The sequence below is a fragment of the Hippoglossus stenolepis genome, chromosome 1 (genome assembly GCF_022539355.2).
Source record: "Hippoglossus stenolepis isolate QCI-W04-F060 chromosome 1, HSTE1.2, whole genome shotgun sequence".
Taxonomy (NCBI): domain Eukaryota; kingdom Metazoa; phylum Chordata; class Actinopteri; order Pleuronectiformes; family Pleuronectidae; genus Hippoglossus; species Hippoglossus stenolepis.
In genome coordinates this window covers 19,775,242-19,802,616 of record NC_061483.1, presented here as the reverse complement: position 1 = coordinate 19,802,616, position 27,375 = coordinate 19,775,242, and the positions used below count along the sequence as shown (strand labels likewise).

The window sequence follows — 27,375 nt, the reverse complement described above, 5'->3', positions numbered from 1 at the left end:
TTGCTCGTACAAATGTGATATAGCTAATAATACACAAAAGCCCAACAGATCTTGAGGGACAACAGGAATTTAACATTGTTTAAATCATAATCATTATTTTATCCTTCAAAGAACTTGCAAAAATAAAATCATACAAATATAATTTTGTGGACATACTTCCAGAGAATTTATTTTGACCATCACATGGCTTAAATTGGAGCCGATCTAACAGCAGCAGACAGAGTCAGCCATCTCTAAACAGCCATGTCGACAGCCGTCAGTCACTGTGTCAGCAGCCACCTTACACGCTCCGTCCATGTTGGATCTGTTAGTTGTAATGAGCAATGGCTTATTAGCACAAGCACAGCATTAGTTGCAGAAATTTGAGCTCTTCCTATCTTTCTTTGTGTGTGTGTGTGTGTGTGTGTGTGCGTGTGTGTGTGTGTGTGTGCAGAGATGAGGGATGATGTCATTGCTGAGTGGCATGATGATGCAAGGCTACTGAGAAGGAAAAAAGCCTGATAGACATCTACACTGCAGCATAATTGAGGTTGAAAAGATTAATTAAGATCTGATAACTGATAGATTTGACAAAAGATATATCTACTTAAAATATAAAATATCTAATACAGCCAAAATAGTAATGACAGACATTTTAGCTGATTTACGTTACAATAAAATAACAATGTTTTATTTTAGATATGTTTAGAGTAGCGTTACGCAACACACCATGTTAGTTTTCCAGTTTTCAAAATAGGTTGAGTAGGATTTTGAGTAGGGTTGTAAAAATATATATCAGCTGCTTAACTAGTAATAACAGTGCTTTTACTTCATCTATGTTACGATAAAGTAAAGATGTTTTTTATTTAGATATTTTTAGAGCCACCCCATGCACCTTGATAGAAATCACAAACCCACTTTGTGTTTTCCAGTTTTCCAGCAATAAGAAAGATAAGATAAGACTTTTTGAATCCTTTAATTAATTAATTAAATAATTAGGAAATTCTTGTGCCAGTTTGCTCGAAGATTACATATAGATAATATATAGAATAGAATAGAATACAGTGAGAAATATGTCAATAAAATTTAGTGTATACCGAGTGATGAAGGATCAGTGTCTATTCGTATATATAAATAGAAATAAGAAAAAGTTACATTAGACAGAGTAACTAATACTTAAGTGACAATTAAGTGACACTAAGTAGAAATGAAATGATGAAGGAGGGTTGTAAATTGCAGCATAGTATATTTACATATATTATTCTAGTCTTTTAACAAAAATTGTGCACAATAGTATTTGCTGTCTTTGATTTTAAATGACATTGTAATTAAATAATTTGCTTCTCATCTTCCTTGTTTTTATCTGTCCTCTTTGTGTAGCACTTTGTAACCGCTGCTTTGAAAGGTGTTATCTATCTATCTATCTATCTATCTATCTCTTTTTCTCACTATATCAGTTGACTTCATGAGCAGTCGTACAAACATTTAGACCTTTATTATTTTTAGCTCGCCTGCGAAGAGCAGAGCGTTACCACGGCAGCAGACACTCCAGAGATACTCAAACATATAGACGAGCTATAGAGGAGTCCAGTACCACGCTGCGCCTCCAGACTCATCACCAGCAATATTAAGTGTTTTTGTTTTGGCTTCCAGATCTAATTTGATTCTGTCTTTGTGCCCACACTGTCTCAAGTAGTCAAGGACACACTCCGCCAGACACATCTGAAGTAGTTTGGTGCCTTTGTGTGTCAAAGTTTCCATTTGAAGTAGAGTGTGAGGTAAAGTCGTATGCAGACAGTAACACAAAAAGTTACATTTTAAAGTCATCAAGCGCTTAGGTTGATTAGATAACTGGATTTATTCAAACACGTCTCAGAGGCACAGGACATCAGCTATTTAACAGACTCAACATCGAAAATGGCGACAGCTTTCTTTCTGCTAGAAACAAGATATATAGTCGAGGCTGTGGCTCCTTTTTCATTTCAAGTGTAAGTGGGTAGCCCACATAGGTAAACCTACTTAAACAAACAGAATAAACACAATACACCAGCTCATCGACATGTCTTGATCCGGTTTGTTCCTTTGATTAATGGTCAGCATGTTTAAGTTGTGATGATGATTGGGATGAAACAACCCCACAGTTTAAGTCTTAAACTGCTTTTCGTTGTGTTTTCCTTTCCAGGGAATTGTCCTTTTAATATTTAAATGTTCCTGTCTCTGCATCTTCTTCTATGTGACCCCCAAAGATAAAGATGTACGACGCGTCTCCACTTTCTACCACTATCCAGAAATGAAGCCAAAATGTCCAGCATACGAATGCTGCTGTTGGTATGTTTTCTTCACTCCATTTGTATAGCATTAAATAAATAATTAAACCAAACTTACAGGAAGAATGAACAGTTGAACAAACATCAGTGTGATAAGACCAATCAGACTAATTATAGAAACTGTCTTTGAGAAAAATGTATTTGTCTTGTACTTATAGATTTACATGCCCCAGCTGCTAACATGGCGGAGCCTGGGTTACTGCAGCCAGCCACCAGGTGGCGATCAAGATGCTCTGGCTTCACTTTTGGGGAGCCATAATGCCATCCATCTTCATATACAGTCTATGGTGCCACCCAATGATTGGTTTAATGAAATCATCAGTCAACAAGTTCAACCTCCCACCTGTCTCATGACCTCCCTCCTTCACCTCCTCTTGATCTTCTTCTCCCTTCTTCCTCGTTCTTTCTGTCTCTCCATCCAGTTAGGGGTCGTGCAGTGACCTTGTTTGCGTCTAGCTTGTGTTCCTACTGAGTGCCTATGCAGCCTCGTGCTGCCACCCGATCAGCCTTGCTTTCAGCCTCACTATCGATCGCCTTCCACTCACCCCTCAAGGACGGAAATCCAAACCCACATTCCAAACCACAGCCCCCATCTCCCTCCCTCCAGCCCACCCCACTTCTTTCTGCCTCTCCACTTTTCTCGGCTATGGCTCCCTCCACCTTTACGTCTCTTATAGAATCAACCACACACACACACACACCAACGGCGGTCTCAAGGTTGCAATGACCAGCAGACCCATGAATAAATAATAGGGAGGTAGGAATCACTTTCAGAAAAACCATTTACTCTCCTATTGTGTTCTTGAAGAAGCCATGTGATTGTGTGTGTGTGTGTGTGTGTGTGTGTGTGAGTGTGAGTGTGTGTGTGTGAGACAAGAAAAGCTTTGTGAGCGAGACTACAGTGCTTTGTTAACTAAAAGGGCTGCTGTCCCTGGAGTTAACTTGAACGATGCTACAAGCACCTTCTAAGTGACCTCTAACACTCGGGTTTTTTATCCTTTCTTTTTGTCTTTCTTAGTTTTTAAATAGGTGTAATCTTTGAGTTTGTCAGGAGGACAGTAATCATTGCATAACATTGCCTCACCCTGTTGCCTGCAGCCTTGAAAGTTTGTCTTAAAAAACATCAACATTTCTTAAAGTGGTCTCTGGTTGTATTTGTGTGGAGAAGGAGTTTTTATCATTCATACGCTTCACTTTTTTAAAACCCAGCTGCACCTACGGGTGAAGAAACTGTTGGATGAAAATATATGTACCAATGTCACACCAGGTCTTTAACTGCTGGAAAGTCCCACAAGTGGAAGAGTGACCATTACTATATGCAAAACTTCAGTTTCAAAATATATAAATGATTACTTCAAAGTGTTGTGTATTCCTACATATGTGTTTGAGTTATTTTTCCCTTATGTCTGTTTAACTGATAATGGCAATCTATGTCATGCATTCTCTGTATGAATTTGTGCTTCAAGGGGTTTAACCTGAGCCAGGTCATACAATATAAATGCACTACGCACTGATATCTGATTGGTTCTCGTTGTCGGCCGATATGCAAAGTCCAGGTTATGGTATCAGGAAAAGAAAATGTTTTCAGAGCATCTACAATTGGAAACGGAGATAAATCAGACAAGGATGACAGAGGTGTAGAGAGAAGAAAGATGTGAAGAGAGAAAAAAAAGCAAAGGAGGCAAAGAAAGATGGACAGACAGAGAAATTATTAGATTTCTCTCCTCTGTACGGGTCAGGACGAGATCCAATCCATCATTTCAATCTAACTCAGGCAAAAGTAAACAATCAGTCTTGATAAAGAACTGGATAAATCCTCAATCAGACTCAATCTCAGTAAAGCAGCTGTTTATTGGGCTGGCCCTCACAGGGCTGAATTGGATCCCCGACTTTTCTGAGGGAGGTGAAGAAAGCGGACGAGAGAGTCTAGATCATATCAGTCCGGGAAGGGCTGGATTTGAGTTCTTCAAGCAAAATGGTCCATACTTTAAGAAAAATAACACAAGGTATGAAAGAATTTTCCAGTAATGCATTGAGACTGAAAATCAAGGCAAAAAAACATTTCCAATCCGAACTCATATATCATATTCCTATGATCTTAAATAGACCCATCAAAATGTGGGACGCACGCAAACCAGACACAGATAAAGGATCCTCAACTGCTACGCATCAATTTATCTGATGAATAAAATATGACGCTGTAATGTTTTTTAGATTCAGTGTGGTCCACTCTGCTGTGGGGATGTTTATCAATAAAAAATATTAAAATGCTGTCTGTCCAAATTTGTATGATATTGTTTCTGTGAAGGGTGAACACAGACGGCATCACGCTAGCGGAGTACATCCATAAATAATAACAAGGCAGCCGCACGACTTGAACGTCTTGTGTGTCTGCCAACACCTAGAGGCCAAAACCAACCTCACAGAGAAAAGGAAGAAAACATGGCTCACTCTGCTGGCTGTTCAACTGTTGTATTCATTTTTTTTAATTCATGAAGTGAATTTGCCAAAAGAATGGGAAAACTTGTCCAAGAATAAGATGAAAACTATCAAAACAATTTTTTACCAAAACATTTTTTCTCTTTCGCTCTAAAATTGCTGAACATGCATGCGCTGAATTTTGTTTTTGTGTGGAAAATAAATGTTTCCCCATTGACAACTTATTTGGCTGAAATCACTGCTAATTGGTCAGAACCTTTAAAATGTCGGGAACCTTTGCAACCCTGCAGTTTAATACACTTACACAGTCGTAAATCAAGTTTATGAGGCAGCCAATAACCAAATACGGAGGAAATGGGTCAGCACAAGGAAGCGACGTTCTGTACAAATCTGCAAAAACAAATGCAAACTAACAGCCTCATTGTGAGTGTACTTTATGCCTTTGAGACATGGATTGCTGTAAAGTTCCCCAGGTCAACGTCCCGGATTATTTAAATCCCAAAGCCCCCTGAAAAAATACAAAAATAAAAAGGGGCTTTGGGATTGGAAGTGAAAAGGGGCTTTGGGAGCTTCCATTTTTGCTCACAATGGCCAAAGAAGGTAATAAAAAATTGCCTGAGACATGACAGCTTTGTGCAGTGACAGAACTGGGAGCCCATGGCTGTGAAGAAGAAGAGGTATGCGGAAAGTTGAAAGGATGGATGAAGGAGAGCTGCGGTGGCAGGGATCAGGTTGTCAATACAGCCAACGGAGCGCAGTGGAAACCCTGTAAGCCCAATGGGACCGAATGCAGAATGCTGCAGTGAGCTACTCCAGCACAACACCCTGGGACAGAGGTCAGCACTCACACTTCAGTTCTATTTCACTCTATTTTATTGTTCTGACTTCCCTAGTTATTTTAGATGATTCTTGTTTACTTATATTTGTCAGATTTGGACATTTTGTTTCTTTGGAGATGTTAGATCAGGTTAAGGGTTCGCACACGAATGGCAGGAGGATACGGGATGACATGTGACATAGGTCGGACCATCGAAGGCTCGCTCTTTGCCAGCAACAGCTTCAAATGTGTACATTTTCTTATTAGGTCTCTATTTTCTCTACTATAATATGCTGTCACATACAGAATCCATTTTGCTCGCCTGTACTGCTTGCACAAAGCAGTAATGCACACACACGCGCACACACACACACACGCACACACACACACAGAATTGCAGACATGATTATCTTGACTTTGAATCGTTCTTTCCTCTTTATCACAATAAGCATCAGCATTTTTCCTCTTATCTCTCATCACTCTATCTTTCTTCAATCCTCCAGGGTCGCCATAGTCTGTCATCGTTCAATTTCTGTTTTATTGTCCTTCCACTGTTTCATTCTGTCATTATTATCCAATCTCTGCCTCGCTCTCCCCCCCCCTCTCTCTTTCTCTCCTCATGCATTTGCACATGTGTGCGTGTGCACTTGACAGCCTCTGATTACATTTGTTTCTCACTGACAGCGTTGACCACACTGTTATTGGGATATATTTTGCATTCAACAGTTTCATGAACTCGTACATCGTGTTGTATATTTGAATGTGTATTGCACACATGCATGTGCAGAAACAAGTCAGTTATTGTCACTGTTTTTTAAGCAACTATAATTTTCTGGACATCAACTCTGACTTGATTTCATCTTTGATTCAATGAGGAATAGGCAACAAAATCTTGTCAATTCACACAAAGTATAAAATAAGTGAAATGAAGAATATCAGAAATAATCTCTGGGTTGTTCACTGTGTTACTAACAATAAAACACATTTGCATCATATGGTTGCTTGCTTTACTTACAGCAGTCAAAGTTTCCACTGGTTGAGGACCTACTGTATTTCAGTGACAGATTTATTGCAGCAAAATAATCAGACAGGTATTAGTTTTCAGCTTTTCACCACATCTCACTGCCTTCAAAGGTGTTTGCAACTGACTTATGTGTCATCTTATGTGACAACTGAGTGAGATTCATTCAGAAACGACGACCACGAGATCAGGTGGGAGAAAAGAATAGTGGACCTTCATATGTATCTCTCAGTCCTGCATACTCAACCTAATCTTGAAGACAAATAGACAGAAAGACAATAATTAATTGGAAAAACCCACAACAATGTTGTCACATTAAAAACAAATGGTTCCGCTGATCTGCCTTTTAGATATTATTCAGCTTGAATATGTAATCAAATGAGATGCATTTGGGTCCCTCTTACAGGGAATGTGTTATCTACATTTTGAAATCGTTTTTGGTAAATGTTTTGCTCTTTTAGATTAACTGTGGTAGATTCAAAATTTATATTCTGTAGGAGCCGAAGCTTTTTCGCTGCTGCATCTCCACACCACAGTACGTCTGTTTGTTCGCCTCCATCTGCCTCTGTTTGTCAGTGCGTGTCTACATATACATTTTACACACCGACGTCTCTTAGCCAGAGGCAGGGTAAGTTTTGCTTGTGCACATGCACTATATATATTTTACATTCTGGCTGTGACCAATGTGATCATTATTCAAAATACGCTCCAACCTCCGACCCAAAGAACAAGCAATCACTGACACAATTTCCTGCATCTTACTGCTCCAGGGGAATGAATTTGTGGACTACGCTTTTTTCCAACTTCATTTTGTGTAATTATTATTCCAGCGCTAGTGAAAATAAAAGTTTTACTAAAAGTTGGTTTGCATTTGTTTTGGGGCACGTGGCCTGTAAATGTGGTTTGTATCCGTGTGTGTGTGTGTGTGTGTGTGTGTGTGTGTGTGTGTGTTTGTGTGTGAGAGAGAGAAAGATGGATGGTTCAAATGAGCGAGAAATGACAGCCACAGTTAATATAGGCAGGTTAGGTCAACATTCAACTATGTAATTAGATATTTCAGTTACATTGAGATAATTAGTTTGCATCTACAACCACACAACAAACTGCCTCTCTCTCACACACACACACATACACAAAATCGATACACACATAAACACGGACCGAAGAAAACAGGGTCTAGACACACAGGCACTGTTTTATTCATGATGATGTGATGGCAGTGGACGTGCACCCGTGGGGAACACGGCTTTTCTCACCTCACACACTGCCGCACAAATACACACAAAACACACAACCCCTTTGCAGTCACCTCAGTTTATTTTACATCTTACTCCGTAACAACACATGCACTCACTCATGCGCACACACATAGACACACATGTTGTCATCGGTCACTTTTGGGGACTTAGCATAGACTTACATCCATTTCCACTCACACACATGCACACACCCGATCCAAAATGGTTTTGCAGGGGTTCAACCCAGAAAACCAGATGTGTCTAAATTTGGCTACTGCAACGTGTGTGTGTGTGTGTGTGTGTGTGTGTGTGTGTGTGTGTGTGTGTGTGTGTGTGTGTGTGTGTGTGTGTGTTTGAATATACTGTATTTTTGACTGCTTGCCCATTTAGCTGTGTTTTTGTGTAAAATGTTCAAGTATGTGATGAATTTGGCTACAGGGAAAAATAAAGGCCACGCTCTTTTTAAACCAACTGATTGGCCACACGCCGCACACAGCATGGGCGTCTGAGTCTGAGCTGTTGTGTAATAGCATTTGTTCTTCTTCACTTCTTTCCAGTGTAGTTTAAAAGAACAGAAGGATATTTAGTAACATACTGATATGTAGATTTAAATGTACGTGTTGGACAGTAAATAATTTTATACGGCAAATATATCATACACAGCATATTGTATTCATTTGATCACATATGACCTTCTGGGCTTAGTTCATATGTTCACAAAATCCTGTTTAAAATGGTGGTGCTCCTGCATAGTTCACCTTGCTAAAAGGCAAACTGTCAGTAAACTGTAATTAACTGTTTCCAGCGGACAGCTCTGGGGAATTAAACCCAGGGTTTTTGAGTCACAAAACATAATCTGTAAATAAAGCTGCCCCTACTCATAAAACAACAAGTACGATGCTAAATCAAATGTGCTGAACCTGTCAATAACAAGACAAAGATCTCATGTGAAGACCATCGGACATCAATGTCGCCCTGACAACACTAGAGCCTTAGGTGGTTTCAGTAAAATGCGACAGTAAAGAGCAGATTGTGTGACTCAACACAAACAGAAGCTATAAATATAACTAATGGCTCATGGATACATCATACCACATATTTTAGCCGGGGCATGTTTTGGAAATAATGTGTCCAGGTTGCCTGCAGCCAGGTCAGTCACCAGCATGTTTTGCCTCAGTGTGTTTGTTTGAGAACAGACACGACATGTAAACAAAGTTACATTTTGTCAGATTTAAGGGGGTGTGCGTGCTTTACAACAACATAAACAGCTCCAATAAGACCTTAGGCTTTGCAATATCTGTGTCGGGAGAATTGGACTCTTATTGAAGAGTGGATATTATCTAGAAACTGAGGCCTACACAGTCAATCCAACATTTGATTTAAGAAGTTCAACAATTTCAAAAGAAGATAGAGGCAGACACAAGTGTTGATCAAGGCTAATTCTTTTAACACCATTATCTAGGATAACATGCAGTGTTGATTAGCTGGAGGATGGATTATTTTCACAAAGATTCACGGCTCTGATGTGGTCATTTATTACTTCTATTTAAATCCATATAGAGACTAAAAAATGTATAATTATTTCCTGGGGAATTGGTGAAAAAACGAAATCTTGCAATTTTCAGTAAATTAAAAACAAAAAAATCTGAATCTGCCATTTAATGAGTTGTTCCCTGGACCCATACTGTATTATTTCACAGAGTTTCATGTTAATCCATTTAGTTCCTTTGCATTATCCTGCTTACAAATTCAGATGAAAACATAACCTCCATGGCAGAGGTAGAAATGAGTGAACCAACTTGTTGTTGGTTATTTTATTGGGTTATATTCTTGACCAACAAAGCTTTGGCTCATTCACCCGTCCAAACACAGGACATCTGTCAATCTCCCTATCCATCATATATGTCCATGCAGTAAATATTGAGAACAACATGTTGCATTGTTGACAGCTTGTGTTCTGAGCCTCAAGAAACACTATTGTCCATGTGTCCCGGAGCAAGAGTCTCTAAACCTCCCGCTGAATGACGGCGTCGGCATCATGACACATGTAAAACAGCACATTACCAAACTGCTCAGCAGGTGTAGGAGCTCACCTCTGGCCGTGGGTGTCCCTTGACGATGCACTGAAGCACGAGTGTGTCGTTTTCTTTGATGGTGTAGATTCTCTCGCTGATGTTATCATCCTTGACGTTACATGCTGCGCCCGAGTGCACGATCTGGGCATTAGCTGGAGCTGTGAGCGGACACACACACACACACACACACACACACACACACACACACACACACACACACACACACACACACACACACACACACACACACACACACACACAGGCACATAGCCATCCGGACATACACGTATTCACACAAACACAGAGGGAGAGAAACCACATTACATGTTTAGTAATATCTCTACAGCAGAAAGAAGGTCATTGTTTTGTGAGTTTGTGTGATGATGACTATTAGTATCAGTGACTCAGATAAATAAAAGTATCACGTTACTCCTGTATCTGCATGAACAAGACATTTTGTAAAACTGATGAGTGATGCAGGTGATTAAGTTTGCAGATCAATTGTCCATTTTTGCGTAGATAATTTGAGGTATTATATTTGAACCAAAAGAGTTATTCTTCATGTTTTAGTCGGTTTGTAAACCTGGGGAAATTTGAGGTCCTAAATTTCCGATGCTCGTCTTTGGTCTCTAAAGCTGTAAACCTGGGAGCAATGTCCCAACCATAGATTCCACCACGCTCATTAATCCCTTGTTGACTTTTGTCTGCACAGCGTAAGGGGCCTTATGACCACATAACAATCAAAACTTACAATAAAAACCGAGAGATGTTCCGATAACATGTTTCCTTTGCCAATACGGATTCATATACCTGGACTTTGATGCAGGTATCAGGACGTCCCTGGTGATTTACATAAATAAAAAAGACTGAAGAACAAATGCAGACAGTGAATGGAGGTATGAAGGTTAACCAAGTATCAGCTGTCATTGTTACAAATTCAAAAAAGGCTATTTTAATTTGCACAATAATTATTATAATAATAATAATAACTTGATTTGTATAGCACTTATCTAAACCACAATAATTGTATCCAGAAGCTCAAATCCTCTCACTGATCCTAAATTCATGCCCTTGCACCACATTCAAGTCCACTTCACAATACTGAAGAAACAACAGGCTGTGACGGCAGCAGCAGAAATAATGGATGACAGATGCATGATGGGAGCTCTCTGCAATGGCGACAACTACAATATAAAGTCTGCACAGCACTGACCCATGAGGGCTGGCTGGCGTGCAAGTAACCTCAGATGGCTTCATCTCCCTTATGATGAAGGGAGACAGGAGGGGGAGGGGAGAGACAGAGACGGAGCGAGGGAAGCAGCGGGTGAGGAGAAAAAGGCTGGAGAGATGTGTGAAACCCCAGAGAGAGGCGTGGGGGACAGCCTCGCACAATGATGTGATTATCATTGATTCACAGGGCGAACAAATCTTCACTGTTCTCTACAACTGTTATCATTGAGCAGACGGGAGGGAAGTGGGCAGGCTGTTCACCTTAAACCTCAACTCGATCAGACATAACAACGCAGAGCGCGATCTGGAGCCAGAAAATCCAGTTCAGAGCGGGAGAAGAGTCTGAACGTGTCTCTGTGTGTTGTCGTTTGTGGAACAAGCCGAGCCGAGTCATTAATGGCTTTAGGTACTGGGGCAAAGCGAGTGTGCCTGTCCACTTACATTTCTGCATCCTCAAGACACAGTGGAGGAAATAGAGATGAAGGAAAAGACTGCAGGTCAGACTCAGCAACCATGTGGTTATTTAAAAACCTGTGAGATCCTCTTTTTATTTTGCTCCTAAACACGCTACACAATCTTTCACCAGGAGAAACCCCTCGACAGCTGGTGCCCAAACTATGTTTGATCACGCAAAACAACATGAGAAAAGATACGATGAATCCTGCCACATCAGGCTGGAGAAGGTGAAAACAATTTATATTTGTGAAAATATCATTTGAGCCTGAGGGAAAACTAACCAAGCCCCAACCGAACCCAGGACAGTCTGTGTTGTCTGTATGAACGGGATGCAGTTAAAGTATAAGCTGCACTGAGTTAGTGTTACCCTGTCATTCACACACATGGTTATTGCTTGTTTTCCTCAATGACAGACATGTGAAGTGTAAACAGCAGACGGCACCTCACCACTGCATGTACCTTCACCACCCGGCCCTGCTGTTGCCTCGCTGGAGCCTCCCCCAGAGGCTTTCCCAGAGGCAGAGTGGTAAATAAGGCTCTTAAAATAAAAGTGGGCATTTTGGAGATCTTAAGAAAATATCACAGCACATCAACACCTGACTGGCAACTGAAAAGAATCCTTTCAACATTTTTTGCTCAGCTATCATTGTGTTGTCGTTGTTTTCTTGAAGTGCACATTTTGGAGAAGAAAAGAGAAAACGGAGAGTTTGTGGTGTGATTCCCACGGTCCGTGTATTGTATCGAGTGTGTGCTGGTAAAGGCTGTAGAAATAATGCGAGTGAACGCCTGTTTGAATATGAGACGTAATAATCTCCACTATTATGTTTGAGGAGGCCATCCACAGAGCCTTCAATCATTCGCTCCTTCAGTCTAATCATGATTCTTCCATAGACCTCCTCAGCGTACTACAGCCTTTACTTCTCTGTAGCCACATGCAAATACACACACACACACACACACACTTACAAACTCATACCACAAAACCCACAGCATACACAGTATACTTCATTACTCTTGCAGCAGCTTTCTATATTTAATCAGACCGTTTTTCAAGTTCGCTCCTTCATGTTATCTTGCTCGCTGGGTGAAAAATTAAAAAATCAAATGCACTTAATGTAAAACCCGTAAAAAAATGATCACATGATGTAAATATAAGTTCAACTTTAAATGCTACTCTCCAAGTTATGGAAGATATCAAGTGATTTAGTTTTAGTATTAAAGAAGAAAACTCACATTTAATCCTAATTTAACTGAAGGAGTTTGTCTGTGCACTGTTCAGCTCAGCCTCGGGTTCACACGTGGGAGCTGCCCAGTATAATTACAGTTTTTATCTGATGGATACTGAGCAGATCCAGTGGTGCAACTGGGGGTTAAGGGCCTGGCTGAAATGCTCGTTGATAACAGCTGCTCTGGGAGGTGAGATCATGTCTTATTTATGTTTCCCTCCCTCACATTTCCCTAGTTAGCCTACATTTGACCAATGAATAAAACTGTGACCTCTAGGCTCCAGCCTCCCCCGGTGCAAATCCCAACGAATCAATCGATGGAAACGTAATGCATGACAGGGTAAAAAGCCTGAAAAACACTGTGGGGCAACAGCGCTGGGATCCGTGGAGGTACACTGCGCTAAATCAGAAGGACGGGGGGGCTGATATAAATGGTGGATAATTGTCTCCTTACAACTTATTGGCGTGTCGGCATTAGTTTGCCGTCGAGGGAGGGAGGTCGGACAGAGCAGCTCCTCTGTCTGCTCTCGCCTCCAGCAGTTTAGCTGCTTCAACTGCCTGATGGACTAGAGAACGGGAGCCTGAGAGAGGAGGGGGAGGAGGAGACGGCAGCAGGAGAGAGAGAGAGAGGAGGAAGAGTTGAGAGTGGCAGCACAGAGGATGAGTTAAAAAAAGAAGGAGAGAGAGGAAGAAGGAGGTGTGAGAGAAGCACAGACGTGCAGCAAACTAACGGGAAAGAGAGGAAAGTGAACGTGAAACAGATGAATGCATGTGATACAATAATAGATATAGAAGAAGTAGATGGTGATAATAGTAAGAAAGAGTAAGAAGGTGTAGTCATCCAGAGAAGACAGACTCACAGCTATAGGCCAGAGGGAGAGGAGGCTGCATGGGGATCAAGGCTCGTCAGTGGGGCAAAGGCAACGAAAGCAAAACAAAGGAGTGATGCAAACAATGCAAGAACGCTCAACAGGTTTCAGAAACACTGACTCTATCTTCTAGTCTCACACTCAGCTCAGACTGTGATCACATGAGCAAATAAAAACAAACCCTCTGAGAGATCATCAGATAACTACACAGTAACTTTGCAGATATTCACTGAAGTGATATTTGCGACAATATTTCTGGTTGATTGGAGAAGTAGAGTAACATAAGATATAGGTTAAGACCATAGATTGTATAAAAGGGTGGACGACACACCTCCCTTCCTCCCTCTATCAAGTAATGAAGCCAAAACATCCCTGATACAAACATTTGGACCCAGAACATTTGGATGGAGTCGGTGTATCGAGATCCCACCGATACTTGTTGATTGACCCTGAAGTTCCCCTGTTCTGTTAGTAGTTCTTATTTTGATAAACCATTCACTTACTACCAATACTAACATTATTTGTCACAGTTTAGTAAGAATTGGGGGGGTGCTGGAATGCTTTGATAAAAGAATGCAATCATTTTACTCTTATAGTTTGAACTGTGAACGTGTCATTGAATCGAAAATACAGATCTATATACAAAATCATGCAGTTTAGTTATACAAATACAGGATAATTAAAAAGGCCACAAAAGAGGAAAGGAATCAATTATCTAAATAAGGCCAAAGATCCAATAGCAGAGGGAAAAAAACAAGTTGACACTCTTTACAGAAATACTGGCCCCGTGCTGTGTCCCACTAAGAAGTGCATCAATCCAGTAAGTAGGAACTAAGACCATCAGTCATAGAAAGCTGCTGTTTTGACAGCAATCTATCTGACTCTGATTATTCATCGATCACAACTGTTCCGGGGGATGCTGATTGAAAGTGTTGCCCGTGCATTATTGGAAACTTTCTGAGACATTCAATGCACATTAGTTGAGAGTGAAACATAACTATCGGCAAATGCCTCGTCTGATTAATTGATTCGTTGCCACCTGCCATGTTTGTTTTTGTTGAGAGGACAGGACATCTCTCACTAAAACTAATGATGAGACAGGAGAGCTGGTGTCAAACCGCACTGGCAGCTTGACAGAGTGTTGAGCAGTGCATTCGACTGTGTGTGTGTGTGTGTGTGTGTGTGTGTGTGTGTGTGTGTGTGTGTGTGTGCGTGTGTTCGCTGGTGAAAAGTGAGCGAATGTAGCCACATGCATGTGTCATCGTCCGTGTGTTTTCATGTACGTTTTACTGTATCTTGCCGGAGGAATCCCACAGAAGGCCGCGAATGCTGTCGAACATGAAGTCACGCACAGGATGATTGATATGCGTAGTTACTTTATGGGAGCTGCTCATGCATGCTGATGAGCTGTGTCTCAATTCACTTCATTCACAAGAGACCGTTTAGACGCATTGGCCCTTCCCCTGCCATTACCAGCGGGAGGGAAAGGAAAGGAGAGGAAAAGTATAGTAAAATAAGGAAAGGGAAGGGAAGGGAAAGTAAAAAAGGAAATGGAAACAAAGGTAAAATAAGGAAAGGGTAAAAAGGAAAGGAGGGAAGGAAAGGAAAGGACATGAGGACAGGGAAGGAAAGGATAAAAAAAAAGATAGGAAAGGAAAGGACAGAAAATAAGAAGTTAAGAGCAGTGGAGGGTTGTTAGTCACAGACTGTATCGATTAACTGCAAAGTAGAGGAAAGTGTTCATCTCACCCACAGAAACACCAATCACACGCCAACACACAAAGAAAAGCAGCCTTATGACCGAAAGTGCGGGTGACTCATGTTGCCTCAGCATTTTATCAGGATTCTTCTTGGCAGACAGGATGGAGGAAGATCAAATGGTTCATGTCACAACCCCTTTCTTTTCATTTTGGCTCGATTGGAACTCTAGATATCAAAACGCATCGGGGAACATTGATTTAACTTTTGACCTGACAGTTAAATGGCCGTTATAAATGAAAGGACCGACCCTAGGTAACCTCTTTGGTGCTTTCAGTAGACTGTAAATTGCTGATCCCCTGCTTACACTCCCATATAAACACACATCAAGGAAGAAATAGATTTACTGTATTTTTCTATTTATAAGTCTTCTTTTTTCCAAAAAATCCTTAAATACACCCTGGTTTTGAGTATACTTCCATAAAGTCGGCCAAAATGTTTCCCTGTACCACTAAATACACACAATCTTCCTTAAATGAGCAGAGTTTCTTCCATAAAAACATGAATTTCATTAGGGCTGATTTCAGTGGCAGGTTTCCAAACCCAGATTGGGCCTGGATAAACACCAGCAAGCTGCCTTTCTTTTCTCTGCCTTGTGTCTTCTAATTTGATTCTGGATTCGGAGCCAACAACATCTACATATCATTTTACTCTCTTTTTTTCCTGAGGGCAGATTCAAAGGTGAAAATTGGGGGAGATAACTGATATTACTGATCTCAATTTGCATGCACATCCTAATGAAGTCTAGTCACTTCACTATAAATAGAGACAGATATTCAAACATTATTCACATACCTTTTTCTTGTGAGTCAGATTACAAAGTGTCACGACTTAGGCTGATTACAATTCTTTAGATACCATAGAAGTTGACGAATACGAAAACTTAGAGAGAAAAAAAGCAATATATTTGACCTTTTGCCTCTATGCAAAATCGTGGGATTTGTATTGTATAAAACAATCAATATTGAATCATGCAATGTTTGCTTGTCACGGTATTTGGGCCATATTGAGGGGGGAAAGAATCTTATAATTCGAGAATAAAGTCGCAATCGAATGAAGAAAAAGTCTGAATATGTCGAGGTAAAGAGCAAGGACAACCGGTGCTCGTTGGAGTTTAGATCCAAAATCTAGAACCAATCTCATCGTTTGTTAAACACTATTAAACCTCTTTGAATATCAAGCAGATCTAACCAATCAGAGTCAGTTAGAGTCAGTTTCTAACACAATCTTTTCCAAGCCCTGATACTTATGATTATGTAGTGCTGATGAGTCAAAAGATGAAGTATTTTATTATTTGTGAAACCCTGTGAAAAAGTAGAACTTGATGCTCCACAGTCCTAATTTGAAACCAGGCGACAGGCTGATCTTCTGATATCTTCTAAAATGACACGGAGCCTCACATCACTACTTTACTCTATTACATTACAACTTTATTCTGATAATATTACAACATCATCAGAATATAATATTCTCAAAAAGATTTTCTTTTGCTTTTCAGAGGCCCTTACAATCCATCATAGATTAGGTCTTGGCAAGGTGAAAACATATCTTAAACTACATCTAGAACATAAACACAGCCTGATGGCTACATTCGGTCGGTAAAGTAAGAAAACCCAGATATCACCAGTTCGAGATCACATCAACACCAAGAGAAATGGTGAAGGTGGAGACAATAAGGAGTAAAATGTGACACACACACACACACACACACACACACACACACACACACACACACTCGCAGAGCGTATAAGAGAAACTTATTTTCTAAATTAAATACTCAATCTCTGTATGTGCTCACCCTCTCCTCACCTTGACTTGTATTTTATCTGTTTGATGCATGGATTCATCTACATGAATGTTAGCATGTCTCCATGCATGTGTGTGCTGTTGTTCATGTTAATGTGTGTGTGTGTGTGTGTGTGTGTGTGTGTGTGTGTGTGTGTGTGTGTGTGTGTGTGTGTGTGTGTGTGTGGTTGTTGAAGCTCAACCGCTGCTTCGTGTTAACTCGAGGAGGAAACAAAATATAGTGAGCCCTGTTTCTCTTAAAGCGACGGTAACCTACATAACTGTGGAAACGGCCTGTTCCAGAATATCATGCTTACATCATCAGGAATTAAATCAAAGGTTTATTAGCTGAGTTTTAACAAATTACTCATAATATACTTATTCATTATGAAATACAGTTTAATGAAATACAGACCATTCATTTATCAAAATAAAACATATGTATATATGTATCTTGGCTCCCACAAAGAGGTGTGTGTATTTGGTTCAAATTCTACGACTGTTTTGTTTTCTATGTGGACGACTGCTGGATTATTCAAGAGTGAATGTGCCAACAGTACAGACATGAGGCCAAAGCCAACCTCTACAGTAGAGCTTTGATTAAACTTTCATTTATAGCATCCACACCAATCAACGGCTCCTCTAGGATCATGAAGTCAGCAGGTCAGGGTGTGTTTGATACAGTGTGTGATACATGCTGTAATACAGAGTGTGTGTGTGTACCACTGTTTGTCGGTGACTGTTTTCAATCACAGTCACTTTAAGAGGACAAAGAGATTGTCCAATCAACAACAGTGTCAGATAACAGCAGAGGCTAATAAATAAAGGAGGGTCGTCGGAGAGCACAGGGTAAATTTGAGAATCAAGAAAAAAAAAAATGTAATGGAAAAGAGAAAGGGAGAGGCAGCGGTTTCCTGGCAGCACTGCAGACTTCATATCCAAGTAAAGTGGACCTTTGAAATATTGTTGGTTATAGATTATTGGCAGGCAGAGAACACGCAATCCTTGAGGAAAGGGACGAAAGAGAGAAATTCAAAGGACCGCAGCGTTGTCTGTAGCGACTTTCCTTTAGACATAACTGAGCTTTTTTTTTTAACATCAATGTGCAGCTTCAGAGAATCCCCCCCCCCTGTGATGACCCCTGGGCTCCTCTCGGGGTTTGATGTGCTGCTAATCTGTACCTCTGTTTGCTCTGCAGGTAGCTGATTAGCGTGATCTGCAACACCGGTGGCGCCCTGTGTGTTCCAGGTTACGTAAGTCTTGGCTGCAGTCTCAGCGCTTCCTCGGTCTCCTCTCCGCAGGCGCCCGGCATCGTGGGCCTTTTCTCACACCCGAGCCTCCCCACTCGCACTCCGTCACAGGGTGTAAATCTGTTTGTAGTCACGCTCACGACTGAAGGAAGCACCCTTCTTTAAGGTGTAGGGTATAAATACAGCGGCGAGCTTCAGGATTAACTTCCCTCCTCTCCAAGGGAACGTGGAACTGTCGTAACTTTTCCTAACCACTGCTTTTTAGTGAATTTCCCCAGTGTGGGATCAATAAAGTCTTATCTTAGTATATTTTTCCACAGTAGTATTTAATCCTTAACAAAAATGTAACCTCTGCATATTTTTTCTTGCACCTTACATCACGAGCATGCGGGCATCCTTCAGGCATTCACAGGAAACACCACCGATTTTACTGACTAACCCTCATGTTTTAGATATTTAATTTGGCATTTAAATTAGTTTAATTTGGTTAAATACAATCTGCTTTTTTCACCTTTACCCATTGCGTGTTTTATTTGTGTTGTGGCCAACTGAGCGAGGTAATGTCGCCTGCCTCTTACCTTACATACCTACTGATGTAAGCTCTAAGAGATTGTGTAAGAAACTGACTCTATTCATAAAATTTGAGATATATATTTCTGTTTTACTTTGGTCTTTGCTATTAAGATGTCAAATGGACAGTTGATCAAATATTACTGCACCAACCAAGGGGAAGGTCAAAATCCATTGACAAACATCTACAAATGCCCTAATATTAAACACACATATTATATCATATTATATCTGTTAAAATGGGATAATACTGCAGGGCCGAGGCAATACAAGGCCACAGCCAAATAAAGAGCTACATTTATATTGCTTGTGAAATAAGACAGAAAAAGAAGAAAGGAATAAAAATGCAATTTGAGGAGAGGATGAAGTAAAGGGAAATGTGTGACAGGCATCTTTTTGTGAGAGAGCTCCATTCTCAAAGTCTGTCCTACGAGTGTAGACTGTGTATAAATTGACAGGCTGAGAAACAGGAGGAGGGAAGAAGGTGTAGACAGTTTATTTTACACCAGCTTATTACTGTTGAGTTTCATGAGAACAATTACAGGTTGTGTTGATCTCCAACCCTTCTGCACACAAGAAGACTGCTCCAGTATCTGTTAATCGTCTCTCGTCTGTTACTGTCCGCAGGTGAAACTTTTTCTTTTCTCCTGCTGCCTATTAAAACGGGATCTAATCAGTACATCTGCAACATATCTGTCTGCACAGGTTGCTTAATAACCTGTTTTATTTTCTACCATTTAACACTTGTAATTGTGTGTTGCATTCACTGCCAACACGCTAGAGACTCGCAGTTTACTGTGCCTGAACGCACAAGCACAGGTGAACACTGCAGCTGCTGCTCTGCTAACATGCTTCCTTTGCTATGAATGTTGTTGAAAGACTAATACTAGTACTGATAAACTGATGAACTGGTGAGTTCGACAGTGTTGTGCAACATACCCTGGTCAAAATTGTCCTTCAGGAGAATAACTATTAGATTACACAGTGTGTTATTGACATGCTGTATAAACTGCATTTTGGAAATATTACCAATAATTGCTTCACAATTACAAACCTCTATCCCTATCTTTCATATTACACATTTAAAAAACACCTTGTATATGTTAATATTTCTACTTTCATTGTTCACAAATTTCTATTTCTATTCTTATCATTATTAGATATTTCCCTTGCGCTGCTACTTCCTTGTGCTGCTGCGTCAATTGTGGATTTCCTCTACCGTGCATCAATAAAGGTACACCTGATCTTATCTTGTCTTACCTTGTCTTATCTTATCTTGTCTTATCTTTCTAAAACAATATATTGTTGCTGAAATTGGACTGAAGTCGGTTTTATTTATCCCGAAGAAAGGAAAACATTCTCTATCACCTTTATTTTGAACCCTAACAACACATGAGTCTGCATCTGATATGTTGATTAGAGTTCAATGTGCTCAGACACAGTCTTAAACGCACAAAAACACACACACACGTGCACATTGCTTACATATGAGATTAGAGATTAGGTGAGATTAGTGTTGCTAAAAACAAGAGTAGCTCTTCGCCTGAGGTAAAAGCATCCTGGCTTCTGACAGTTTTGTTGAATTGAATAAATGCAAAGTCACCACTTTGGCAAGTGTTATATGGTTTAAATTTGGTTGTTTTGACATAAATATAAAATGATACTAGTTTTTGATTGTCTATGTTATTTGATCGTAGCTGAACCAACAAGACACAACCCCTCTATGCCTGCTGTCCCGTTTCACCTCACCATGCACTCTCTGTGAAGTTTAATATCAAGAAGAGAGAAATTAATCGTGACAGACAGAAGAAGAGCAACACACGAGATGGAGCCGCCGCTGATTCACGAGTCATGCCGCCTTTTAGAAAAAAGTAGACGTGTAGCCTAAGCCATGTTTCAGATTTGCACTTCACACTTCCTACGTCATCATTACCACAGGCCACTGGGTCTCTCAGGGCAACGAAAGCATCTGTTACGACAAGACAATTCAATGAGAGCAAAGGAAAGAGGGAGAAACAGGCAGAGGACAGTAACAGCTGGCAAGGCTTCCAAACTGCAACAAAGATTGTGTTTCTGCTGTGTGTGTGTGTGTGTGTGTGTGTGTGTGTGTGTGTGTGTGTGTGTGTGTGTGTGTGTGTGGTGTGTGTGTACAGCATATGTCACACACACCACCTTAGGTATAACATATGGTCATTGTCAAGGAAGCTTTTGGGAGCAGGATGGGCACGATAAGAAGACAAAAGGAAAAGTGTCTCTGTTTTCCATTTTCTGTGATTATACTGGGATGGAGAGGAGAGGACAAGTGGTGTGGAGGAGGAGAAAAGGTGTGGAGGTCATGTGCCTCACATCATCTGTCTGCCTGACTGTCAGCCTGACCTTATTCTACTCAACCATAATGCTCACTCTGAAAGCACACACACACACACACACATACATACACATGTGCGTTCACACACCGACCAACAGCACCAGATAGCATGAGGCAGACAAGATTTGACACACAGTGGCAGCGAATGAACTAAACAAGAATTATTGTGTGTGTGTGTGTGTGTGTGTGTGTGTGTGTGTGTGTGTGTGTGTGTGTGTGTGTGTGTGTGTGTGTGGGTGGGTGCATATCCACAGTAACTGCAGCAGAGCAGCCGACAATGCCTGCCGGTCAGTTCAGGTGAAGTAAGAAAGGATGGACTGAGAAATGATGAGAGGAGAGTGAAAAAAAGAGCGCGAGAAGAAACGCTTGAATAAAAGGTCAGAGTCAGAGCTGGAGGTAAGGAGGGAGGCAGGTGTGTGCATCTGTGTGTGTGGGGGGGCGGGGGGGGGGTGTCCTTACAAGTCGAGTGCAGACAAGATGTAGAAAAAGAAAAGTGGCGAGATATTATGCATTCTCTCTGTCATGCCAATAAAATGACTGAAATTGGAAAATTGAAAATGACAGAGAAAAGGAAGCAGACTCAGTCGCAGACAGAGAACGGCTGAGACAGACTCAAACACAGAGAGACAGAGGGAAACAGGCTGAGGTAGAACAGTTTACACAAGTGCGATGTGTAAATCATGCAGGGAGGGAGAGTGAGAGAATGTAAAAAGGAGAAAGAATTAAGAGCAGGTAGAGGTACCGACTAAACGGTGACACCACTGACAGTAAGAGACAGAGAAAAAGAGGAAGAATGGAGCAATTACCTCACATCTTAAACAAACCTCCCTGTGAGCCTGTCACAACAGCAACACTCTGGATAGTGATATTAGTCTCGCAAAGAGCCATTGAAGCCGTTTTACTGAAATAATACTTCATTAATGTGTCACACTTCATTTCACACAGGCCTTTTCCAGCTGCTATCAGGATTTAATGAAGTGTTGGCTCATAATGAAGGGGGGTCCTCACAACAGTGAAGACAGAACGCCAGGAATCATGTTCATCGAGATGGACAGAGATGGATGGATGGATGGATGGATGGATGGATGGATGGATGGATGGATGGATGGATGAGTGGATGAATGGATGAATGGATGAATGGACAGAGATGGATGGATGGATGGATGGATGGATGGAACTTGAGCAAAACTTTGTCTATCATGACCTCAGCAGTAAGAAAATAATACCACCACAGCTTAAATCAAAATGGTAAATGATTTTAAACGACTTCTTCTTCGACTTCTGGAAATACTTGTTTGCAACGTGTGTTTGATTGTGTGTTGTATTGTGTTTTGGCTTATGAGAGAGAAATAAAATAGTGCTGACTGATGACACATTTTTACCAATTGGCACAAGCTAAGTTGAGCCAATTGGTAAAAATGTGCAGAAAATGTTACGTCAAAACAATGATTTTCTTCTTCACTGAAGTTTCCAAAAAGAAGAATAGGCAGATTCCTGGTAAATCAAAGTAAAAAAGCACTTTGTATTAAGGTGTCCCATGGATGTTCAACTTGAACCCCTGGTGACTGTGAGGGTTTATATTTATAAACATTATTCCTTATTTAACGTGTCACTGATACAAATGCTATGTTAATGTTCATCTAAAGTTCTCTAATCTAAAAAATCTAGAATGGCCGCCCTGCAGTTGCTTGCCTCCACCAGTCAGTTCAGTTTCAGATCCACCAGATGTTCCTGACATTCAGAATAATACGAGGTCAACGTGACCTTTAACCACTGAAATCGAATAATTTCATCTTTGCATCAAAGTGCCATTGCATGTGATATCATGTCTAAAAGAACACAAGGTTACCGTGACCTTGACCTTTGACCGTTTACCATCAAATATTATCAAAGTCAACATTTTTACCAAATTTGAAGAAGGCCCCTAAAGTATGGTAAGATGTTGCATTCCAAAAACATGTTTTATGTTCACAGTAACCTTGACATTTGACCTTGGACCACAAAATTCCAATTAGTTCATCTGAGAGTTCAAATTAACAATTAAAGAAATTCTCTCATGGCATTCCTGAGATATCATGTTCACGATGGGGTGGACGGACAACATAATGTCTTCCACTGGCTGTCACCAGCATGAAGGAATAAAGACACTGGGAAATCAGAGTTCAGAATCTGTCAGAGTTAAAGAACTCATAACATGAGGCTTTGACTGAGTTGGTGTCATTCATGAGGATACAAGAACTAAGAGAGTACATGTTGCAAAGCTAAAATTCTGTTTTTTTTCTGTCCCCGTTAAGAGGAGTACATTTTTAGACACGATAAGTGTGTAATGTAACACTGTCTTCTCTCTGCTTAACTGCTAACTGTTTATCATTCAGAGTAAGAGAGCTGTGGAAAACTGTTAAGGTGTAAGGGGGCTAACATCTGGGGCATCTGGCAAAGACGAGCCATGATAATTACAGTTACTGACGGTGCGTGTGTGTGTGTGTGTGTGTGTGTGTGTGTGTGTGTGTGTGTGTGTGTGTGTGTGTGTGTGTGTGTGTGTGTGGAGGAGAGGAGAAGGCAAGCAAAAATAAGCGAACACGGTTTGTGAAAAAGTAAATCTGTCTTATTCCAAACCAACTCATCTTAATAACACGCTTACTAGAACTCTGCCCTTGATACAGGCTGCAACATTTTGCTAAGCACGACTGTTAACAAAAACACCACATGGCTGATTTATAATACACAACAAACATAATGTTGCCTCTCTGAAAGTGGACATCCCACTTCTTTAGCATCATGTACAGTGTGAACAATGTCCAGTATTTATAAGGTGAGAGGAACAGAGCTGGACAGAGAGGACGAACGAAGGGGGGGAAGGTTTCAAGTGGGAGAATTATTTAGTCACTGATGTGAAAGTGAGAGTTCTATTCAAGTTCACTGTGCTTTGCAATTGGAATTGTGGGTAATAAGACGATGTGTTTGAATGAACACGCTTAACACACATGCCACATACAGATGCGCACAAATGCTGTCCCTGACCTTGTTTTCAAGAAAAACTGAATTGTGAAAAGTGAAAAACATCTTTGTGTGTGTGTGTGTGTGTGTGTGTGTGTGTGTGTGTGTGTGTGTGTGTGTGTGTGTGTGTGTGTGTGTGTGTGTGTGTGTAGTGCCATCAGCTATGATGAATTATCAGCTATAGGCCCTGCCCTGGATGAGCCCTCAGATGAAATTGGAGCAGCGAGCTGTGAGCTAAAACCTGACAGGGGTAACTTGCCAAGGATAACCTTGATGTGCTTTTTGGCTTGAAAGCCAAAGATGGGTCAGTGGGAAACACAAGGTGAGGTGTGCAGGTTAATCTGTATGAGACAACTTGTTTGTTTTTTTTACTTGAAATGCAATGTTTGTTGAGAAAGATGATATAAAATCTACTATAGCAGACATGTGCTGCCATGGTTGTTGTTTACAAATCCAGTAGATCTAGTCTGAGCTCTCCCTCTCCCTATCCTCCAGTTGACTTTCGCAAACACATGGTTGAAAAGCGAGTATATCTGCAGCCTTATCCTGCTAAGATTAATTTGGTGCGAGAGCGTATCCCTGCATACGCTGAAAAGACAGCACATCACAGGACCAACACATATACACAAACATTTGACTCATATTTTAAGTTCACATACATGGTACTTGGCCAATACAGAAAAACTCCACAAAGAACATTATTATTATTATTATTATTATTATTATTATTATTATTATTTATAGATTACAGTCTCACTGTGACTGGCTGACAGACACATTACTGAGTGCAGCTATATCTCACTATACACTGTAGATTTCCTTCCACATGATCATTCTCCCCCTGGGCTACACAAGCATCACTTATCTTACTGGGAGGAAAATGATGTGAGCCTCTATCTGTTCACGTGGTTTCAAAAAGACATGTCGATCTGCATAAGTGGAATAATTTAGTGCTACTCCAGCCAGCCAGATCAACCAGCTGTCAATCATGTCTTTTGTACAGTTTGAAGGAAGCCAACAGTCAAACAATACTTAGAGCTTTTCTAAGATTATGAGTTACAGGATGTTTCCAATACTGTCAAAATGAAACAGTTAAAATTCTTCTCTAGTCAAAGAGTTTGTTTGCCTTTGTGTTTGTGGAGTGAACATTCGGTTGATTTAACTTTTGTAGACACCTGATGTCTGTGTTTCTCAACTCATGAAAAACAGAGGATGTCTTGGACTCTAAAGCTTTGAATTTATTTTCAAGTCAAGTTCTTTTTTCCCAAATTGGGTGGTTTGGGGATGTTTTTCTGACATCTTAGAGACTATAGGGGTGCAGTGATCTGATGGTGATATCTGCCAATGGTCCAACACTGACTCAATCAGATATCTGTGACGACAGGGCCAGCCTATGAGGCAGAGCTATTCAGTTCAGTTCTATGTTATTCCTGCTATTTTCAATAACAGCACTGGGAGACCTGTGCATTTTGCTCGATTCTACAGCTAACATAGTATGGAGATATTTTACACTTGATTTAATTTTAATTTTTTGTGATAATTACTAACAATTCAAACATTATACACAGTTTTTGTAATTGTCATTATGATTGTTGCATATTGAAAGCAAAGTCAAGCCGAATGTTTCCTTAGAACAGAATCAGGATCGAGGTTTGTTTCCAACATGGAAGGAATTTGCTGTTGCGTGCTTTGTAGATTCATAAATATGAAAAATGTAAAATAGCAAACAATATTAAATAGGAAAATATTATAAGCAATAGCGAAGGATTGTTCAATATGTTGTAAAATAAATGATTCCAGTCTCTTCCACACAGTATGACGTGCAGCTAATTAACTAAACACTGGTACTCGGTCTCAAAATAAATATTGTTGATCTCTACTAGAAACTTGGGGGGAAAAGCATTTTTCTAGGGATCCTTTAAAATGTCTTCTGACAGAGTAAACAGTTCTTCAATAGAGAAAAGATCCTGAACAGAATAAACTCTCGAAGACAAACAACCTTACACTGAAAGCTTTACACCGTTAGCAGGTATCCATGTCAGTCTGCCTGTCTGCTGCAGGTATCTTAGATATCTTTCACTATGATAAGGCCTCTGTCCTGCATGACACATTTTAAGTTATGCATGTGAGGATAATATATTTCAGCTAAACTGCAATCCCATGCAGAGAGAATTACATTGAGGACAGAAAGAGATCCCTGCGGATTATTTGCCAACTGACGACACATCAGATATGGCCTTAGCAGACAGGAATGAACGGTAAGCCCCAAAGCTGATTGCCAGGGCAAGACATCCACATCCAATCACGAGCTTATAGAGGAGAAATATGCAGCCAATTGAAACACAAAGTAAAAATGGACATCTGTGCTTCTTGACTGAGTGCATGGTGATGAGCGAACACTCAATCTGCAACATGCTCCTGCTTTCTTTCTCTCCAAGGTAACTTTCTTCTCACGGAAAGTATTGACTAAGATTGTTACGCTAAAACTACCAGTTTGAGTCTTTTCATCTCTTTATCTCTGTGAACATTGCCAATGTATACTCAAGAGCACTTTGTCCATTAAAAGGAAGGTAAGAGAGGCAAAGTAGCAGTATTGTACTGCAGAGTCATTTGTTCTGCGGGGGATAATTGTCGATTGTATCCATTCCCATTGCAGACAAAAGCCAGATGTTAGTGGGTGTTAGTGGGTTTTTTAACCAGTGGAAAAGGGGTTTCATTGTTGTGGTGAATTCTTTTAAACTGTGGTTAGGCAGTGTAGCCATGCATAGTCGGAAAACAGAGCTTGGAGGGTTCCACTGGTTGTGAAGGGGCTGCTGGCTTGTTTTGCTGAGGCATTTCTTTACAGGATGAAAGACAATATTTCCCAGAATTGCAAAATAAGCCACAAAAAAACAAATATACTCTGCGACTAAACACTTTTGAAAGACAGACAGTGACTCACCCTGTGTTATTTAACAGCAAATTAAATAT

The 27,375-nt window shown here is 40.5% G+C and overlaps 1 protein-coding gene across 2 annotated transcripts in view; it reads right to left on the bottom strand.

The window, feature by feature from the left end:
- Positions 1-27,375, bottom strand: part of LOC118113156 (MAM domain-containing glycosylphosphatidylinositol anchor protein 1) — a 175,484-nt gene that overhangs the window by 116,534 nt on the left and 31,575 nt on the right. For both annotated transcript variants that reach the window (XM_035162589.2, XM_035162598.2), the window contains exon 3: positions 9,915-10,054. In XM_035162589.2, coding sequence (XP_035018480.1) covers positions 9,915-10,054 — 140 coding nt within the window. The remainder of the gene's footprint in view (positions 1-9,914; positions 10,055-27,375) is intronic.